Source organism: Garra rufa, chromosome 9 (genome assembly GCF_049309525.1).
Source record: "Garra rufa chromosome 9, GarRuf1.0, whole genome shotgun sequence".
NCBI lineage: Eukaryota > Metazoa > Chordata > Actinopteri > Cypriniformes > Cyprinidae > Garra > Garra rufa.
Window position 1 is genome coordinate 20,966,571 of NC_133369.1, and position 18,705 is coordinate 20,985,275.

The following is an 18,705-nucleotide window of genomic DNA, read 5'->3' on the forward strand; positions in this document are numbered from 1 at the left end:
ATCAGAAATTAAGTTTTGATATATTTGTGGTAGGAAATTTACAAAATATCTTCATGGAACATGATCTGGACTTGAAATCCTTGAATCTATAATTTTGACCCATTCAATGTATTTTGGGCTGTTGCTACAAATATGCCCATGCTACTTGAGACTGGTTTTGTAGTCCAGAGTCACATATCATTTTCAAACAGTTTAGGACAGATTAAATAACTCTCTGTTCAGCCTGACATATGCATCTGAATAGAGCTCCATCTCTCCTTTCCCAGTAAAGATCATCTCTTTCATTCTGAGAGGAGTAGGCTCATTCTTTTTCTTTCCCTCTCTGTTCCTTTCTTTTTTGTGATGTGATCACTGCCGGAGGATATTTAGGTTTTTCCTGCTATCCTGATGACCTCACTGAAGATCAACTGTCTGAACGGTCTTACGTTACAGTAAATAGGGGAATTCAGTAAGGATGCTTTAACATCACTTTTGGTTCTTGTTTTAAAAGAACATACATTATTTTCAGACTGCTTTTGTTTATTTTGATCTATCTTAAATCAGTTGTAACTTCCTGGCATGTAAAAAGCTCTCAAACATGTGGTATTTATGAATTTTATTCTGGTACAAAAGAAAAAAAAAACTAAACGTATGAACATTTTTAGTTAGAATATGCTGCTAGCAGGGGTACAAACATGTTTTAGATTAGGGATATTCAGTTAAAAAGACTGTTTCTGCATTTCCTCCAAGTTATGGTCCAGACAGGAGGCAGGTATTGACTTGCACTGTTTCAGCAGCCAGTATATGACTTTTATGGCTATGAAATAAAATAAGCAATATGTAGGAATATTTATCACTAATATTGCAGCTATATTAAATACACAACCAGTCAAAAGTTTTTAATGTTTTTCAAAGAAGTCTCTAATGCTAACCAACCGTGAGATATTTTTACTATTTAAAATAACTGTTTTCTGTTTGAATATATTGTAAAATGTAATTTAGCTACATTTTTTGCATCATTACTGCAGTCACATGATCCTTCAGAAATCATTGTAATATATTCCATTTTGAAATAAATGCAAATAGAAAACACTTATTTTAAATAGCAAATAAATGCAGGCTTGGTGAGCAGAAGAGACTTCTCTAAAAACATAAAAAAAATCTTACTGTTCAAAAACTTTTGACTGGTGGTGTATAAAAATTAAGAGATACATTTAGTAGTGCTAATAGCCTTTTAAAAAGTAAAATTGTAGTTTTTCTCTTAAAAAGCTCTTTGTAATGCGTAAATAAGTTAGATTTTGCAGATTTCTTAACAGAAATTAAGTGCTATTAAATATGTCTTTGAACAAAGTAATGAAAACAAATTTACAAAATATGTATTTCAGCCAAATTAAAATAAAAAGCTGATAAAACACAAATATGGGTTTGATTCCTAGGGAACACACATACTGGCAAATACACAAAGCATACAAGTTGCTTTGGATAAAAGTGTTTGCCAAATGTGTTAAATGTCATCTGAAGTGTGCGCTCGCATTGTACACAGCTTCACTGAATATGCTATGACAACTAGCAGAACTCATTTTCCTCTCGCTGTTTATGTTTGTTTATAATTACATTAATTTATGAGAAATGATTCTCAGTGCAGAACCAGACCTCTGTACTAAATTTGTCTTTAATCTGGAACTTTACACATAGACATTCTGAAAAAAAATAATTTCTCTTGTTTGATGTCATGACAAAAATAAAAAAAACACAATTGTGGTGATTGATTCAAGATGCTTTTTTATTTGTTTCAGCCATTGCATTCTCAGGCATTGAGTAGTATATCTGTCCAGTCTTGTTAGTGCATATTCAAACCTCTCATCCTTTCAAAGGAGTGATTGGGGGAAAAAGCAAACATCCTGATTTTTCAAAAAAAAATGCTGTAGCTCTAAATTGGTCTGATTGATGATTTTAAAAAAGGTCTTTAACCACCCAAAGAGCTTCTCTGTGCTACCATGAAGTGTGTGTGTGTGTGTGTGTGTGTGTGTGTGTGTGTGTGTGTGTGTGTGTGTGTGTGTGTGTGTGTGTGTGTGTGTGTGTGTGTGTGTGTGTGTGTGTGTGTGTGTGTGTGTGTGTGTGTGTGTGTGTGTGTGTGTGTGTGTGTGTGTGTGAGAGCTTTGAGCCATAAATTGTAAATCATTTTAAAATAATGGCCATATAAAATGTCTCTTGTGCGCTCGCCTAGACACGCATACATATTTGGTTAGACTCACCCACTTCTGGTGGCTTTTACAACAATTCTTTTGTTCTTAAAATGCTAAAAGTTGGATGCGGACACACACGCACTTCCTTACACTTCATCCCAAATGCACATGCAGTGGTGCTTCATTTGGTTGCGGTTGGATCTGGAATGGCCTTGGACAGACTGACTCATTCGGTCTGTTATATAATCACCATCCACAGACTCTCTAAACTAAAGATCAAACATGTTTTTCATTTGCAAGTGATTTGTTAAGAATTCAGAGCGAACTTGTGTGCAGAGATACTTCCACCTAAAACAAGACGGTTTAGTTCGGTTAAGGCAACAAACCATTACCAAAAGACAAATTAAGTTTAGAGTTTTTATAAACAAAGCTTTTGTGTGTATTTGATTCATTGAACAGTTTGGATGCGAATCAGGGATGTTAAAGACACACTCACTAATTTGTTTCCTTTTTTTTTTTAAACTTATGGTTCCAAGATGCCAACCTTTTTATACCTTAACAAATGAGCTGTTCTTGTAATAAAAAAAAAAAATACAATTATGTACACTCACATGAGATGACTCACTTTATTTTATTTCTTGTATAGCTGAAATATCACTTTGTTGCTTATGTGAATACGTTTAAGGCATGCTTTGCATACAAACACGTTTTTGTACAGTAAATTACCAGTAGTATTTTTTGCATAAAACTGTTCTAAAAATCAATGTGGTTATGAAAGAGAAGGAAGTGTCACGTGGCAGTGCCATGTGACTCGTAGCCTAAACTGATGTTTGTCTTTTTTGCCAAACCACTCGTAATGGGGAACACTGGCGGTGTAGTACTACACACACACACACACACACACACACACACACACACACACACACACACACGGCATCTCCATCCCGTTCCTAACCAAAGGCAGCTGCGAACATACGAACGTTAAACTTGGAGTACCGGAGATGACAGTGGAATCTCGTTATGTTTATTCCATGGAAAAATGAGGGGGAAACTGTTTATATTGTACGGCCGGAGACCCTCCGATGCAGATCATGTTAAACTGGGCTTGTATAAAGAAAGGGAGGAGAGAGGGTTACAGTAATTGGTGCTGTTCTGGTGGCGTGTATGGGCCACGGGCGTGAGGGAGAGAGTGAGTCATCATCGGCGCCTAAACGCAGAGCTGCCACGCTGGCAAGGCCACAGTCTATTCTGCCTTTTGCGGAATTTGAAACAAAACATATTTATGCATATTGATAGATCTAAAGTAGGTATTGATGTGTGACCCTAACACACTTTGTTTGTCAATGCAGAAAGAGAGGAGACTTAGGTCTGCAAGATCTCAGCTCTCCTCCATCATTGTTCTATCTTGGAAAAAATGCGTTTTGAATTGACATTAAAGATTGTCCTCATTTGTGGCAGACTAGACAGAAGGATCAGATAAATCATGTAATGCTGTTTCACTCCGAGGGAAATAGTTTTAGGATCTGTCATGTGCTAATGAATCAGGGAGGAGGAATAATGTTCTCTTTGTATTGGGTGTTCAAATTCAGCCGCGGTTACAGGATCTGGGCTTATTATGGGACCACACCCTTCCAAACCACCATTAGGATTTAGAAGAACTTTTATAATTTTTTGTATTAATCATTTTCCTGAGGCTATACCTTTATCTCTGTTCACTTGGAACATCAGTATAAGCAGTAATTTTTTGATCAAATGTTTTTGTCTCTTATGTGTGTGTATATGTATGTGTGTGTATATAGTGCTGGGTAGTAACTGATTACATGTAATCCAGATTAATAATCAATTAAAAAAAATTAAGTACTTGTAATTAGAGCATATTACATTTTAAAATGCTTGTAAACTGATTACAGTTACTTTTTTATGGATTACATGATTATGTATTATTCTCACAATGCCAGTAAATTATTCTTAATTGATTGATTCTGGACATGTGGACAAAAATATTTTAAACTTGGAAAACTGTGGGCGTGTCGTTGTTTATTAATGTGCATTTAATGCAGGGATTCCCAAACATTTTTGTTACCCTTTAAAATGCAACATTTGCTTGAAATATCGCTGAGAAAATGTATATTTCAGTAATTTAACTCATTAACTCATTCACATGTCTACAGTTCTCTAAAGTTGGTTAATGGTCATGTTGACTTGCAGGTAAGCTAAAATATTATATTTTGAATGTACAAGTGTTTAAATTACATTTTTTGACTTTTTTATGCTTGAATTAATTTATTAGGTTTTTATCAACTCACTGTTCATTGTCTATTAACTCACTCTATCAACTCACTATATATATATATATATATATATATATATATATATATATTTTTTTTTTTTTAATCAATATGGTATGTTTAATGATAAGTTTAAAATGAGTTTGAACAAAAGTACTCTAAAAAAAAAGTAGTTATAGTAGATTACATTACCAAAAAATAAGTAATCTAGTAATCTTAATTCGGTTTCATGTGGACGCAGATATTTCTTAAGGCAAGGGTAAAAAAAGATCGGATAGGGAAAGCTCTGGCTTCGTGTAGACGTAGCCAAAAAAAGTAGTCCGATTACATTACCTAAAAAGGAATAATCTATATATGGTATGTTTAATGGAGAGTTTAAAACAAGTTTGATCAAAAGTAATCTAAAAGTACTCTTAAAAAAAAGTAGTCAGATTACATTACCTAAAAATTAGTAAATATGTTACTAATACAGTTTTCATCATGTAGATTGTAATCATTAACAGACTACAATTTGTTAGTAATCTACCCATTTCTGTGTGTGTGTGTGTGTGTGTGTGTGTAATATATATATATATATACACACACACACACACACACACACACACACACACTCACACACACGCATACGTATACATTATAATGCCTGAAACTTTTTTTTTAACTTAAGATGTATTAGAGCAAATAGAGCCCAGACAAACCATAATTATTCTTTGAGAGACTAACAAGACTTTGGGTATCTGCACCAACAAAATTGCACAACTATCTGGAACATAAAGTCGTTCAACAGATCTGCTACCTGTATGTATCAAATAACAGGTAGTGTTAGTGGAAATTTTTAACTACCAAATAGATTTTAGACTCATCCATAATGTAATATGATGTCTATAGTAGGTCATGCTTACTCTAGTTTTTCCCAGCTGGTGTAAGACTCTGTCAAGATTTATGTCTTTTTAATGTTATTCTTAAATTTCTAACCATTACAGTTGGCCAATTCTGGTTCTGCATTGGTCTATTTTTAGTGTTTATATTAGAGCATATTGTACAACTCAGTCACCGTCTTTTTCCTCCTGACAATACATTTTTCTTTCTGTATGTTTCGTTTGGTCTCCATAGAGATCTCATGGTGGGCCCCCGGCCAGCTGAAGTGAGTCAGAAGCGCCTCGACAATTAAAAAGGAAACGTTTATTCATAGTACAGTGGGAAAATGGGGAACCCCTATGTGAGACGTTTCTGTTTTAAGACTGAGTTGCGTGGCCGCTCCACCCATATTGTAAAGTGGAAAGTAGAAGTCACATTTACGTCAAAAGCAGTGAATCGATGTATTATACAGCTGAATCTAGGATGAGGAGGTAGAACTTGGGGTTTAGTGATAAGGAATTGAATTGCACTTGAATATGTTTTACTCTGTATTTAAAACACTGGAACACTTTTACATACAGGAAGTAAATTTCATCGTTGTTCATTCAGCTAATCGCCTTTCAACAGAATTAAAAATCAATTATTGTTGGAATATGGCAGGATTAGGAAACAAATTACTTTAAATACTGACCCTAGTGAAAAATAAATATACTAAAATGTATTTGAAATGCATTTATTTCATGCTATATATACTACAGATACATTTACATATCTATGTACTTAAATACTCTAAAATACCCTGCAGTTGTATTTTTAGTATAGCAAACTGGTATACTTACCCCCACAGAAGAGGCTTAAGCCTAGTCCCAGACTAAAATGTAAGTCTGAGCTGTTTCAGCTGAAACAAACTTGCACAGATTTATCTTAAAACATGCCAGTGCCTTTGTTTTGTCTTAAGATGCACACCAGTAATGTTTTTTTCTAAGGCACATTTATAAAAATTACTTAAAAGTCCTCTGGACTAATCCTGGTTTAGTCTAAGCCCTGTCTGTGAAACCAGGCCTTTAAGTTTAACTTTAATTGGTGCTTAATGCACTTTAATTGTGCGGAAATAGTGCTGAAGTCCAACTAAAGATATGCTGAAGTATATTTGATTGTGCTAAAGTGAAACTATTGCTAGTATACTTCAGGTACACTGTAAATATCTTGCATTTAAAGGCCCGTATTATTCACAGATCATCCAATCCTTATTAATAATGACATTAAAACAGCTTTTAGGCTTAATAATAAGAAATGTGCATTGTGCACAACTCCAAATAAAATTTAATTTACATTTCTATTATATAAGTAGTCTCAAGTAAATATGTTAATGGATTTGAACGGTACTTCAATATATGAATTTTTTTAGTATGTGAGACCATGATCTGCGCTCACAAAAATAGTCTTCTTTTTAGAGTTTATTTTACATGAATCAGCAACAAAACACACTAAAGAAGGCATTGAGCTGAAACGTTCTAAATAAACGTACTTTTTTACTAGAGTAGACATTAAACAGATTTCCACAAGTTTCCTTGATGCTTACACAGACATACAAGCTTAAACTTTGTCCAGTTGTAAAACCATAAAATGGTCATAAAACACTTAACTGAAGATACAATGAATTTTCATTGTAACATTTTGTATTCCGTGCAAATATTTTTATATTTAGCAAACATAGATTGTAGTAAAAGTTTTTTGTATGAGCTTCCTCTCAAAACCTCCAGTTTTGGTCCTATCATATTGATGAAGTGTTATCAGACTGTTGCGGTTTTACTATATGCTTTTTATGGCATTACATGTGCTTTGATAAACGCCTACGGTAATTTTTCTTCTCAAAACCTCCAGCTGTTGCAGGTGACAGCTGTCATGTGGTGCTTTTTGTGAAGCTGGAGTTTTAGCAGTAAATACAGTGTTAGAGAGAAGACCGAAATTCAGAGAATGCACTCACACACAAGACCTGAGGGTGTGCGCGTGATCGTCCACAACTTTATTTGATGTGGTTTTTGACTAAGTACATTTAAATGAATGGCTATCAGTTTTATTAACACTTAATCTGTGGGAAGTATGTATCTGCTTTTGATTTTAACCTTTCAAATGGATGGTTTCAGCTCCCTTGTTTTTTTTTTTAATGTTGGGGAAACCCTGTTTGTGGTCTACGTGTTCTCAGAGATGGTCACATGTGAAATATTTCCACGATACTTTGCCATGGTAACATGGCAAAACATTCAAAGGGCTTTATTTTGTGGGTTTCTTTTTCGTCACAAAAGAGGACAAAGATAGCTGTGATTCATAGAGGGGCTGGAGGCCGACCTGGAACATTCCTCTCCTCCTCTCTTTCTCTCTCTCCCTCAACTGGCTCTTTTTGTGCCTGAAATGTTTCCACTGGATCAAAGATGCCAAGCCAAACCCTTTTCCCCTTTATTCTCCTACACACACATACAACTCTGCACACAAAATACACACTTTTAATGAAACCTTACTGGAATTGAGCTTTTTTTAATAAGCACTTGAGTTTTGTAGTATTTTACTCAACGTATTATATAACACACTTTATTTTCCAGTTAGTTTAGCTCCCATCGCTCAAATTTAGATTCATTCAAAGTTGTCCATTTGCTGTGTAAACTTCGACAAGGTTGGTTTAGTCAGCAAGGACAATGTGACTCGGAGCAGAGGTGATGATAACACATGTTCTCCTATTGTCTACTTTAAACAGCCTCTGGTTGGTTTGGCTTCCTGTGGGCAGATCCTGGAGATGTTGGAAACTAAATAAAACAAAGTAAAACAAATACAAATATATATATAGAAAATATTTGAACAACATTAGACCACATGAGGCCCTTAAAGTTTTATTGTTTTTTTTCCAAATCTGCTCAATATTGTGTAACCAGAGTAAGTACAGCACATTTATGGCGCTGACAGGAACGCGCTGGTTTTTAATTACCAAATGTCCTAAAAAACAGAAGAGGTTATGTTTCTGGTGTGTTTACTGTTAGCTTAGTACAAATATGCCCACCCACTGTTTACACACCTTCATTGTAACCCACCTACTTTACTGTAGCCCCTTCAGACTAAAGTAGCAAATTCTCCCCCCTCTCTGGCTCCATTAAAGTTTTAATGAGCAGATTTAGGTTAACTTTTCCATATAAACACCATATCCCGCTAAGGAACAATGCTTGTTTTTATTTCTGTAGCGTGAACAGCTAAAATTCTGGTTAAACTGTTTGTCAGAAATAGTGATGAATGTCACCTCAAACACCTCTCTGCAAAAGCTCTTGCATATATCTTCCCTGCAGAAAAGATTTTTCCATAATTTTGAATTTCAGTAGCTTCGTAAATACAGTTGAGGTCAAAAGTTTACATCCCCCTTTCAGAATCTGCAAAATTTTATTTTACCAAAATAAGAGGGATCATACAAAATACATGTTATTGTTTATTTAGTACTCACATGAATACGATATATCATATAAAATATGTTTACATATAGTCCACAAGAGAAAATAATAGCTGAATTTATAAAAAGTTACATTCCCTTGGTTCTTAATACTTTGTTCTTACCTGAATGATCCACAGCTGTGTTTTTTTTTTTTTTAGTGATAGTTGTTCGTCCTGAACAGTTAAACTGCCTGCTGTTCTTCAGAAAAATCCTTGAAACATGTAACTATCTTCTGTAGCCTCTGAAGGGAAAAATGTACACATCTCACAAACTTTTCAAAAGTTTTCACCCCCTGGCTTCCTTCTGGAGCATCAGTGACATTTGACCCTTCTGTAATAGTTGCATATGAGTCCCTCAGTTGTCCTAAATATGAAAAGATGGATCTCAAAATCATGCAGTCATTGTTGGAAAGGGTTCAAATACACAAAAATGCTGGAAAACCAGAATTTGTTGGACCTAAAGGATTTTTCTGATGAGCGGGCAGCTTAACTGTTTAGGATAAGCAAGGGACTCATGAACAATTATCACTAAACAAAAAAAAAAAAAAAAATTCAGGTAACAACATAGTATTAAGAACCAAGGGTATGTAAACTTTTGAACGGGGTCATTTTTATAAATTGAAATATTTTCTCTTGTGGACTATATGTGAACATCTTTTATGTGAAATATCTTACTCAGGTCAGTACTAAAACTTTTAATCCCAACCTTAAGTTTAGACTGCTCATTTGCACACTGACATGGTCGACTACTGTTAATGTACAATAAACGTTTTTGAATACTGTATTAGATTTCCATTCGAAATAAAAGCATAAATCTAGGCAACGTGCAGTTGGTTTTAGAGCGAAACGCAAAACATTCACTGATGCGCTTTACTTGGCAGCGCTAAAACCGGAAGTGCATTTGCCAACAACCTGCCAAAATAAAAGCTTGCTGATTTTAGGTTTGAAAGTTCATATAAAAAAAACGGGGGAAAATTTAAATATTTGCATTGTATTTTTTTAGTGTGAGCACCAAACCAAATCTCCAGGTTCTCTCATGAACCAGACTTGAAAAACTTACGTGCACCCGTGCATATTAGTCTTTGAAAGGTTAACGGTTTTTCATGTTCCCAGCCTCATGAAGCTTTTAGTGAAGGTATGTGGCTGTAAAGTGAAGAATGTGACCTAACAAAACCTCTGATGTTGTTGTGAATTGGAAGTTGGTTAAGGAAGGGGGCCCGATGGAATGCTCCTCAGAACAGAGTACAAACTCTAGAAGTTAGTCGCATTAGTGACTTTTTAGTTCGTAGTGCATGCTTGAGTGTACTTTAGTTTAAAAGGAGTTGTGTGTGTGGGAAAGGTGCCTTAGGGAATCAAGTGTGGCAGAGTTTTAATTGTTTCAAGCCCTGTTTGGCCATCAATCACAACTAATTTTGGAGTAGCTATTTTACAGGCCTTGTGAAATCTGATCTGGGAATGCACAAAGAAGAACTCTAAACCTAATCTGATATGACTGTACTTGTACTTTATTGTCTTTCTATATTTTAAAACTGCAAACCTGAACCTTAATTCACTTGACGCCACAACATTGAAGTCATTTATTGAAGTGTTTACCATTCTGTGTTTTTATTAAGGTTTGTGTAGTTCCTCTCTGCAATTTTCGAAATGAACAACACTGCAGTCCCACACATATGGTTTAAATTCACTGTTGGAGGCCCAAATCCTGCTCTCTTTCTGAGAGAGGGTTCTTATGATTATTGTTTACAGATTTTAAAGGGTCCTTGGTTTTGGTACAAAATCCCAGGCAAAATTGTGGGTAGTCTGGTGTTCATTTGCACTGAACTGATTATTCCTACTTGGCAAACATATTCAGTCAAGCTTATGGATCTAAATCAGATGCATATTTTACAGTCTTAGATCAGTTCTGACAGCCGAAAGGATTTGATCCTCTCCTGAGGGGCTTTACTCGGGCCACAGTGCCCTGCTAGTGTAGTTGCTCGCACTTTTTTGATACAAGAGACTTTCTACTCAAACCGCAACATGCACGAACGAATATAATAATCCGTCTATACAGAATCTAATTGAGATAATTGTATACCTCTGTGTGCCGAGATGAAAAAATGCTTTAATGCCTTCTTTGTATTTTTATGACTGTAGGAATAATAAGAAAGAGGCGGATCTGGAATCGGCTATGGCCAGACTGAAGGACCTGGAAGCTCTGCTGAACTCCAAGGATGCATCTCTTTCCACAGCACTGGGGGAGAAGAGATCACTGGAGGTCGAAGTCAGAGACCTGAAAGCCCAGCTGGCAAAGGTGATGATTCTATAAAAAGTTGCATGTCTAAGAGTTTGGGTGGTGTGGTACTGTGGTTAAAGATCTGGGTTAGTGACCAAAAGGTTGCAGTTTGTGCCATTACTTTGGTTATCTATGTAATACATGTACTGGAAGATTTTGTGAAGCATTTAAAAGCAACCTTCTTGCTTAGGGGAACAGGATTAAGCTCTAATTTTGCCAATATATTATTATTATCACATAAAAACAGCCATATTAATTCCCGGTTAAAATATATTATGTTATAATATATTATATTATATGTATAATATATTATAAATTATGTTCATGTATGTTTGGGCATCAGAATTGTATGTACACTGACTTTCAAAATTTTGGGATCAGTAAGACTTTTAATCTTTTTTTTTCTAGAGCAGGACTGCCCAACCCTGTTCCTGGAGATCTGCCTTCCTGCAGAGTTTAGTTCCAACCCTGATCAAACACACCTGTCTGTAATTATCAAGTGCTCCTTCAGATTCAAATTAGTTTGATCAGGGTTGGAGCTGAACTCTGCAGGAAGGTAGATCTCCAGGAATAGGGTTGAGCACCCCTGTTCTAGAGCTTTCTTATGCTCATTAAATTTCATTCATTTGATCAAAAAAACAGAAAAAAGGCAATATTTATGGCAATATAATATGAAATACTATTGCGATTTAAAATAACAGTTTTCTAATTTAATATACTTTAAAATATAATTTATTTCTGTGAGGCAAAACTGAATTTTCAGCATCATTACTCCAGTCTTCAGTGTCACAGTCCTTCAGAAATCATTCTAATATGATTTGTTATCAGTGATGGAAACAGTTGTGCTGCTTAATATTTGGAATAAAAGTATAATATGTTTTTCTGAATAAAAGTATTAATTTCTTTCAAACAAAGAAAAAAACAAATTTCTATTTTAAATAAATGCTGTTTTTTGTAATGTTTTATTCATCAAAGAATCCTGAAAAAATAACCACAGGTTCCAAAAAAAAAGCAGTACAACTGTTTCCAACATTGATAATAAATCAGCAGTAGAATGATTTCTGAAGGATCATATGACACTGAAGACTGGAGTAATGATGCTGAAAATTTAGCTTTGCATCACAGAAAGAAATTATATTTTAAAATATATTAAAATAGAAAACAGTTATTTTATAATGCAATATTACTGTTTTTTTCAGAATTTTAATTAAATAAGCACAGCTTTGAAGAGCAGAAAAGACTTCTTCAAAAAACTTACTGTAAAAATCTTACTGATCCCAAAACTTAGTGAAAAAAAAATAAAAAAATATTTATTTTTCTTAAATCTTATTAAGTTTGCGAAGTACATTTATCTTGTTTAGATAAGTGGTTCTCAACCAGGGATCTTAAACTTACATAAATATTTATTTTCATTTATTTATTTTAAAATGTTTTTCTTTTTCTTTTAGTATTATTACAACAGAAATACCAGCTTAGATAGCAGGGGTTTCTTATTTGTCTTGGACACAGAAAGGCCTTGGAGTCAAAAAGGTTGAGAGCCACAAGATTAGATGTTTTATATTTTTATAAGAAAACAAGACTTGCATGGTGTAATAGGTTTTTAACAAGTATTTTGTGTAGCACATTGCTTTGTACTTTGAATTTATATAGAACTAAGCGAAGTGAATATGTCTGTTGCAGGTGGAGGGCAGTCTGATGGATGCTAAGAAGCAGCTACAGGATGAAATGCTACGACGTGTGGATGCTGAGAACCGAATCCAGACTCTGAAGGAGGAGCTGGAATTCCAGAAGAACATCTACTCTGAGGTTTCACAAACACATCTACTTATGCTGAGCTCTCCTTTGCAGTAGTCACTTCTACCTGCTAACATATTTAAGTCAATTACCGATTCTGAAACAAAGACATGCAGGACTTTCTCTGCTACTATAACCTAATGTTTTTTTTGTTTTTTGTTTTTACAGGAGATCCGTGAGTCTAAGCGCAGACATGAGTCACGTTTGGTGGAAGTCGACAGTGGCCGCCAGCAGGACTTTGAGAGTAAACTGGCCGAGGCTTTGACTGATCTCCGCAACCAACATGAAGAGCAAGTTCGCATCTACAAAGAAGAAATTGAGAAGACCTACAACTCTAAGGTAACAGAACAGTCAAATGTGGTGGATTTTTTTTTAGGCTCTAGGTCTCTATATCTCCCCGGAGGCGTCTGGTTAAACTGGGCCCACCCTGTATACATATTTGCTGACTGATCCGTTGCCAGTCATATTTGTTGTCAAATTTTTACACTTGAAGACATACAGCATAGGGTTTAAAAATACCCGCGGTGCCATTGCATTTTTGAAACGGTAGTGCCGTAAGATACATTGTATGCACGGCAGGAACACTGTTGAAAACGTTCATTTGAACATGCATGCCAGAAGAAACATTACAACTTGATTGCCAAAATGTCCTCCTGTTGTGCTTTGTGTAGTACAGGCTGTGTAATTCAGTGTTTCCCAACACTTCAGTTCAGTTTGAAATGAGAAGGTGCACGCGCACGCCGTTGTTCACGCTGCAGTTTATCAGAAGAGAGGGTCTGATATTCAGACTGTCTAATGCTATTTAAAAAATAGCCGCTCAAGAATCACTTATTAAACATCAAAATGTTTTACAAGAAAGTATTTTCGTATTTTTATTCATTTGCCCACTTTTAGAACAAGTGTAATAATTAGTTTCTGGAAGCATCTTTGCGATCACGAATGCAATTCCATTCATTTACATAGTGGCTTTGCACTTGGTTCTTATCAATCATTATATATATATATATATATATATATATATATATATGTGACCCTGGACCACAAAACCAGTCTTAAGTCGCTGGGGTATGTTTGTAGCAATAGCCAAAAATACATTGTATGGGTCAAAATTATTGATTTTTCTTTTATGCCAAAAATCATTAGGATATTAAGTAAAGATCATGTTCCATGAAGATTTTTTGTAAAATTCCTACTGTAAACCTATCAAAATGTAATTTTTGATTAGTAATATGCATTGTTAAGAACCTAATTTGGAGAACTTTAAAGGTGATTTTCTCAGTATTTTGATTTTTTTGCACCCTCAGATTCCAGATTTTGAAATAGATGTATCTCGGCCAAATATTGTCCTATCTTAACAAACCATATATCAATAGGAAGCTTATTTATTGAGCTTTCATATGATGTATATATCTCAGTTTTGTCAAATTTTACCGTACGACTGGTTTTGTGGTCCAGGGTCACATATGACAACATATAACATTATAAATGAATACATTTTAATATAGAAGCTGCTAACTTACACATTTTAAGATATGCGAGCAAAAATGCTCCTGCAGTTCAGCAATATGACACGAAAAAGATGTTGTAGTTTCGTTTTTGTGTTCGAATCCGCGTTGGTTTGGGCGAATCTCTGATTCACTAAGCCATTCATAAAAACTGTTTTACGTTTCCCATCACATTACATTATTTTCCAACATATTTCTATATTCAGAGTTTTGTTAATTAAATTTGTTAATTGTTAATAGAAACATTAATCTTCTAACATTACTTATGCAATTATAAGTACAGTGTACATGTATAGACACCACATCTAAATGTCACTCCATGCAGCTTCTGTGCGGTGCTAAGATGAGTTTCGTTTACATGATTTCATGGATAACAATAGCCAGTCATTCATTCACATTAATGAAGTATTCAGAGAAAAATCTTGTCTGTTTTCATTTACATTTTTATTTTATTTATGAAATTTAGATTCATTTTGTAAAATTGAATTTTAAACGAACAGAACACTGCATGGTATCGTGATACTACTTGGTATCGCGATACTTCGGCTGGTATAGTATCGTAAGTCATTTTTCTGGTCTCGTGACAACCCTAATACAGCATATCTGTCAGTTAAATGTCATTGTATGTTGTCTATGTGTAGCTGGAGAATGCCCGTCAGTCGGCTGACAGGAACAGCCATTTGGTGGGAGCAGCCCACGAGGAAATGCAGCAGACACGTTTGAGGATGGAGAGTGTGTCCTCTCAGCTCTCTCAGCTGCAGAAACAGGTACACACAAATATTTATTGCAGTACTGGCAAGGCATCAACGTGTTGACAGCTACAGTAGAATAACTTGCAATAGAGCTATCTGCAAATCACTTTTTAATAGAGATAAACTCCACCCTCAGAAATTATGTTGGTACACGCACGCACACGCATATATACAGTACCAGTCAAAAGTTTTTGAACATTTGAACGGTACAACTTTTAATGTTTGCTCACAAAGCCTGCATTTATTTGATCCAAAATCCAGCAAAAGCAGTAAGATGGTGACATATATTGTGACATATAAGTGCTGTCTGTTTGAATACATTTTAAAATGTAATTTATTCCTGTGATTGAAGCTAAATGTTCAGCATCATTTCTCTAGTCTTTAGTGATCCTTCAGAAATCATTCTAATATGCTGATTTTCTGTTCAAGAAACATTTTTATTAGTATCAATATTTAAAACAGCTGAGTACATTTTTTTTTTCAGGATTCTTTGATGAATAGGAAGATCCAAAGAGCGGCATTTATGAAACATGCGAAATAAAAAGCTTTTTAACATTTATACACTATACCATTCAATAGAGGAGAAATTTTAGAAATAGAACTTATTTTATGTTGTTAAAAATATAGATTACATTTTTGCATTTTTATTTATTTTTTTAGATGATTTAATAAAGTTAGATAAGAATATAAGTAAAACATTTATTTAAAAATTATCAATTAACATTGTTAGTTTTTGGTAATTTTTAAATATTAAACTATTAAAACTATTTTAAAACTATTTTTATTATATAACTTTTACTATATACTTTTATTTAGCAAAGGTTGATTTAAATTTTTCAAAAGTGATGACAAATACATTTATAATGTTATAATAGATTTCTATTTGAGATTTCTATTTCTTCTGAACTTTCTATTCATCGAAGAAACCCAAAAAAATTCTACTAAGCTGTTTTCAACATAATAAAAATAAAAAAATGTTTTTTTTTTTTTTATTTCTGAAGGATTGTGTGACTGGAGTAATGATGCTAAAAATATAGCTTTGCAATCACAAGAATAAATTACATTTTAATATATATTCAAATTGAAAACTGTTATTTTAAATAGTAGAATTATTTCAAACTATTTTTTGCTCTACTTCGGATCAAGTAAATATTACCTTTTTAATAAATGTAAAATGAGTTTGAAAATCAGACTTGTAACATTCCTTGACATTATTTAAATTGCACAATTGTGCTCTCTTTATTAGTTGAGTGCTCGTGAGGCGAAGATCCGTGAGCTGGAGGAGTCTCTGTCTAGAGAGAGGGACATGATGCGTCGTCGTATGGAGGAGAAGGAGAAGGAGATGGCCGAAATGAGGCATCGCATGCAGAAACAGTTGGATGAATACCAGGAGCTTCTGGACATTAAACTCGCGCTCGACATGGAGATCAGTGCCTACCGGAAGCTTCTGGAGGGCGAGGAAGAGAGGTGAGAGATGGATTATCGCAAATTTTGTACTAGTAAATAGAGCTGTCAATTGTTTAAAAAACATAATCAATTAATTGCATGATATTCTGATAAATTAATAACATTGACTTGAACAGTATTTGTGGAATAAATATTTAAAAAGTTGATTAAATGACATTTTTAATATTAATTTAGAATTTATTTGATAAAATGTTTATTTTATGTTAATCTTATTAGATAAATTTAATGATTTTTAATTTGAATAATTGCAAATCTAAAAGCAAATATTCTGATTAGTTATTTGCATATATCAATATTTGCTAACTAAAGCCCTCAAATAAAGATGATTATACTGGTGGTGAAAATCAGCCTCATGCATTTTCTCACCAACTGTTCTCACTTCCTTTGCTCTGCTATCCCTGTTTAGGCTGCGTCTCTCCCCGAGTCCTCCTCCCACCCGTGGGGTGACTGTGACCCGCTCCTCTGGTTCTGGCACTCATGCACGTGTGGTCCAGAGCAGCACCAGTCGTACCTCTTCCGGCAGTGCTAAAAAACGGCGCTTGAACGATAACGACAGCGATGCCTCTAGTGTGGTTGGCGGAACTGTTACTCGTACACGCGTTGCTCAGCAGGCCTCTGCCAGCGGCCGCGTGACCGTGGATGAAGTAGACATGGAGGGCAAATATGTACGGCTTAGTAACAAGTCTGACCAGGTGAGAAGGAAATAGAGCTTTGGCAACCAATAAAGAGGAATGAAGTATGATTTACATTTTATTAAATGAATCATCTTCCTCCAGGATCAAAGTATGGGTCACTGGCAGGTGAAGAGGCAGATTGGTTCCGGCACCCCCATTGTCTACAAGTTCCCACCAAAATTTAACCTGAAGGCTGGACAGACTGTCACAGTATGTATTGTTTTACAACAGAACAGTCACTTTTAGTATTTCTTTTAATTCCTGACTCACTTAAGTGTCTCTTTGTTTCAGATCTGGGCTGCAGGAGCTGGAGGAACCCACAACCCTCCTTCTGATCTGGTGTGGAAGACCCAGAACTCTTGGGGCAGTGGAGATCTGTTCCAGACCACCCTCATCAGCTCCAGTGGGGAGGTGGGATAATGTTAAACCGAACCAGCTAGCGTTTTGAATGAGGTTTTATTTGATTTGTGTAGCTAAGTGACTCATCCGCTTCCTTTTTTTCATTCTTTATTTGTGTTTCTCCAGGAAATGGCCATGAGGAAGGTCACACGCACTCTGTTCCAGGATGAGGATGAGGATGATATGGTACTTAGTCACTTGCATGCGTCATAGTTAATGTAGAAAACTCATTTTTTCTTTGCATGATGCATTTTGAGTTTGCCAGGTTAAGTCTAAGTATGAGTAAATGCTCAACGCCAAGACCAAATGTACAGTTGAGGTCAAAAGTGTACATACACTTGATTTTTAATACTGTGTTGTTACCTGAATGATCCACAGCTATGTTTTTTATTTTAATGATTGTAGTTTATGAGTCCCTTGTTTGTCCTGAACAGTTAAACTGCCTGCAGTTCTTCAGAAAAATCCTACAGGTGCCACAGATTATTTGGTTTTTCAGCCTTTTTGTGTATTTGAACCCTTTCCAGCAATGTCTGTATGATTTTGAGATCCATCTTTTCACACTGAGGACAACTGAGGGATTTATATGCGACTATTACAGAAGGTTCAAACGCTCATTGATGCCTCAGAAGGAATCATTAACATTGAGACCTAGGGGTGAAAACTTTTGAACAGAATGAAGATGTGTACATTTTTCTTATTTTGCCTAAATATCATATTTTGTTCAATTAGTACTGCACTTCAGAAGCTACAGAAGATACTTACATGTTTACCAGAAGACAAAATAAGTTAAATTTACCCTGATCTTCAAGTTCAGAAAGTTGAACCTTCTGTAATAGTTGCATATGAGTCCCTCAGTTGTCCTCAGTGTGAAAAGATGGATCTCAAAATCAAACAGTCATTTTTGGAAAGTGTTCAAATACACTAAAAAGAATTTGTGGGACCTGATGGATTTTTCTCAAGAACAGCGGGAAGTTTAACTGTTCAGGACAAACAAGGGACTCATGAACAACTATCACTTAACAAAAAAAAAAAAAAACAGCTTTGGATCATTCAGGTA

At 35.0% G+C, this 18,705-nt stretch overlaps 1 protein-coding gene across 2 annotated transcripts in view; it reads left to right on the plus strand.

The window, feature by feature from the left end:
* lmna (lamin A) overlaps window positions 1-18,705 on the plus strand; it is a 35,313-nt gene that overhangs the window by 12,529 nt on the left and 4,079 nt on the right. For both annotated transcript variants that reach the window (XM_073846724.1, XM_073846723.1), the window contains exons 3-11: window positions 10,919-11,075; window positions 12,738-12,863; window positions 13,020-13,190; window positions 14,998-15,123; window positions 16,355-16,575; window positions 16,982-17,267; window positions 17,352-17,459; window positions 17,541-17,660; window positions 17,775-17,834. In XM_073846724.1, coding sequence (XP_073702825.1) covers window positions 10,919-11,075; window positions 12,738-12,863; window positions 13,020-13,190; window positions 14,998-15,123; window positions 16,355-16,575; window positions 16,982-17,267; window positions 17,352-17,459; window positions 17,541-17,660; window positions 17,775-17,834 — 1,375 coding nt within the window. The remainder of the gene's footprint in view (window positions 1-10,918; window positions 11,076-12,737; window positions 12,864-13,019; window positions 13,191-14,997; window positions 15,124-16,354; window positions 16,576-16,981; window positions 17,268-17,351; window positions 17,460-17,540; window positions 17,661-17,774; window positions 17,835-18,705) is intronic.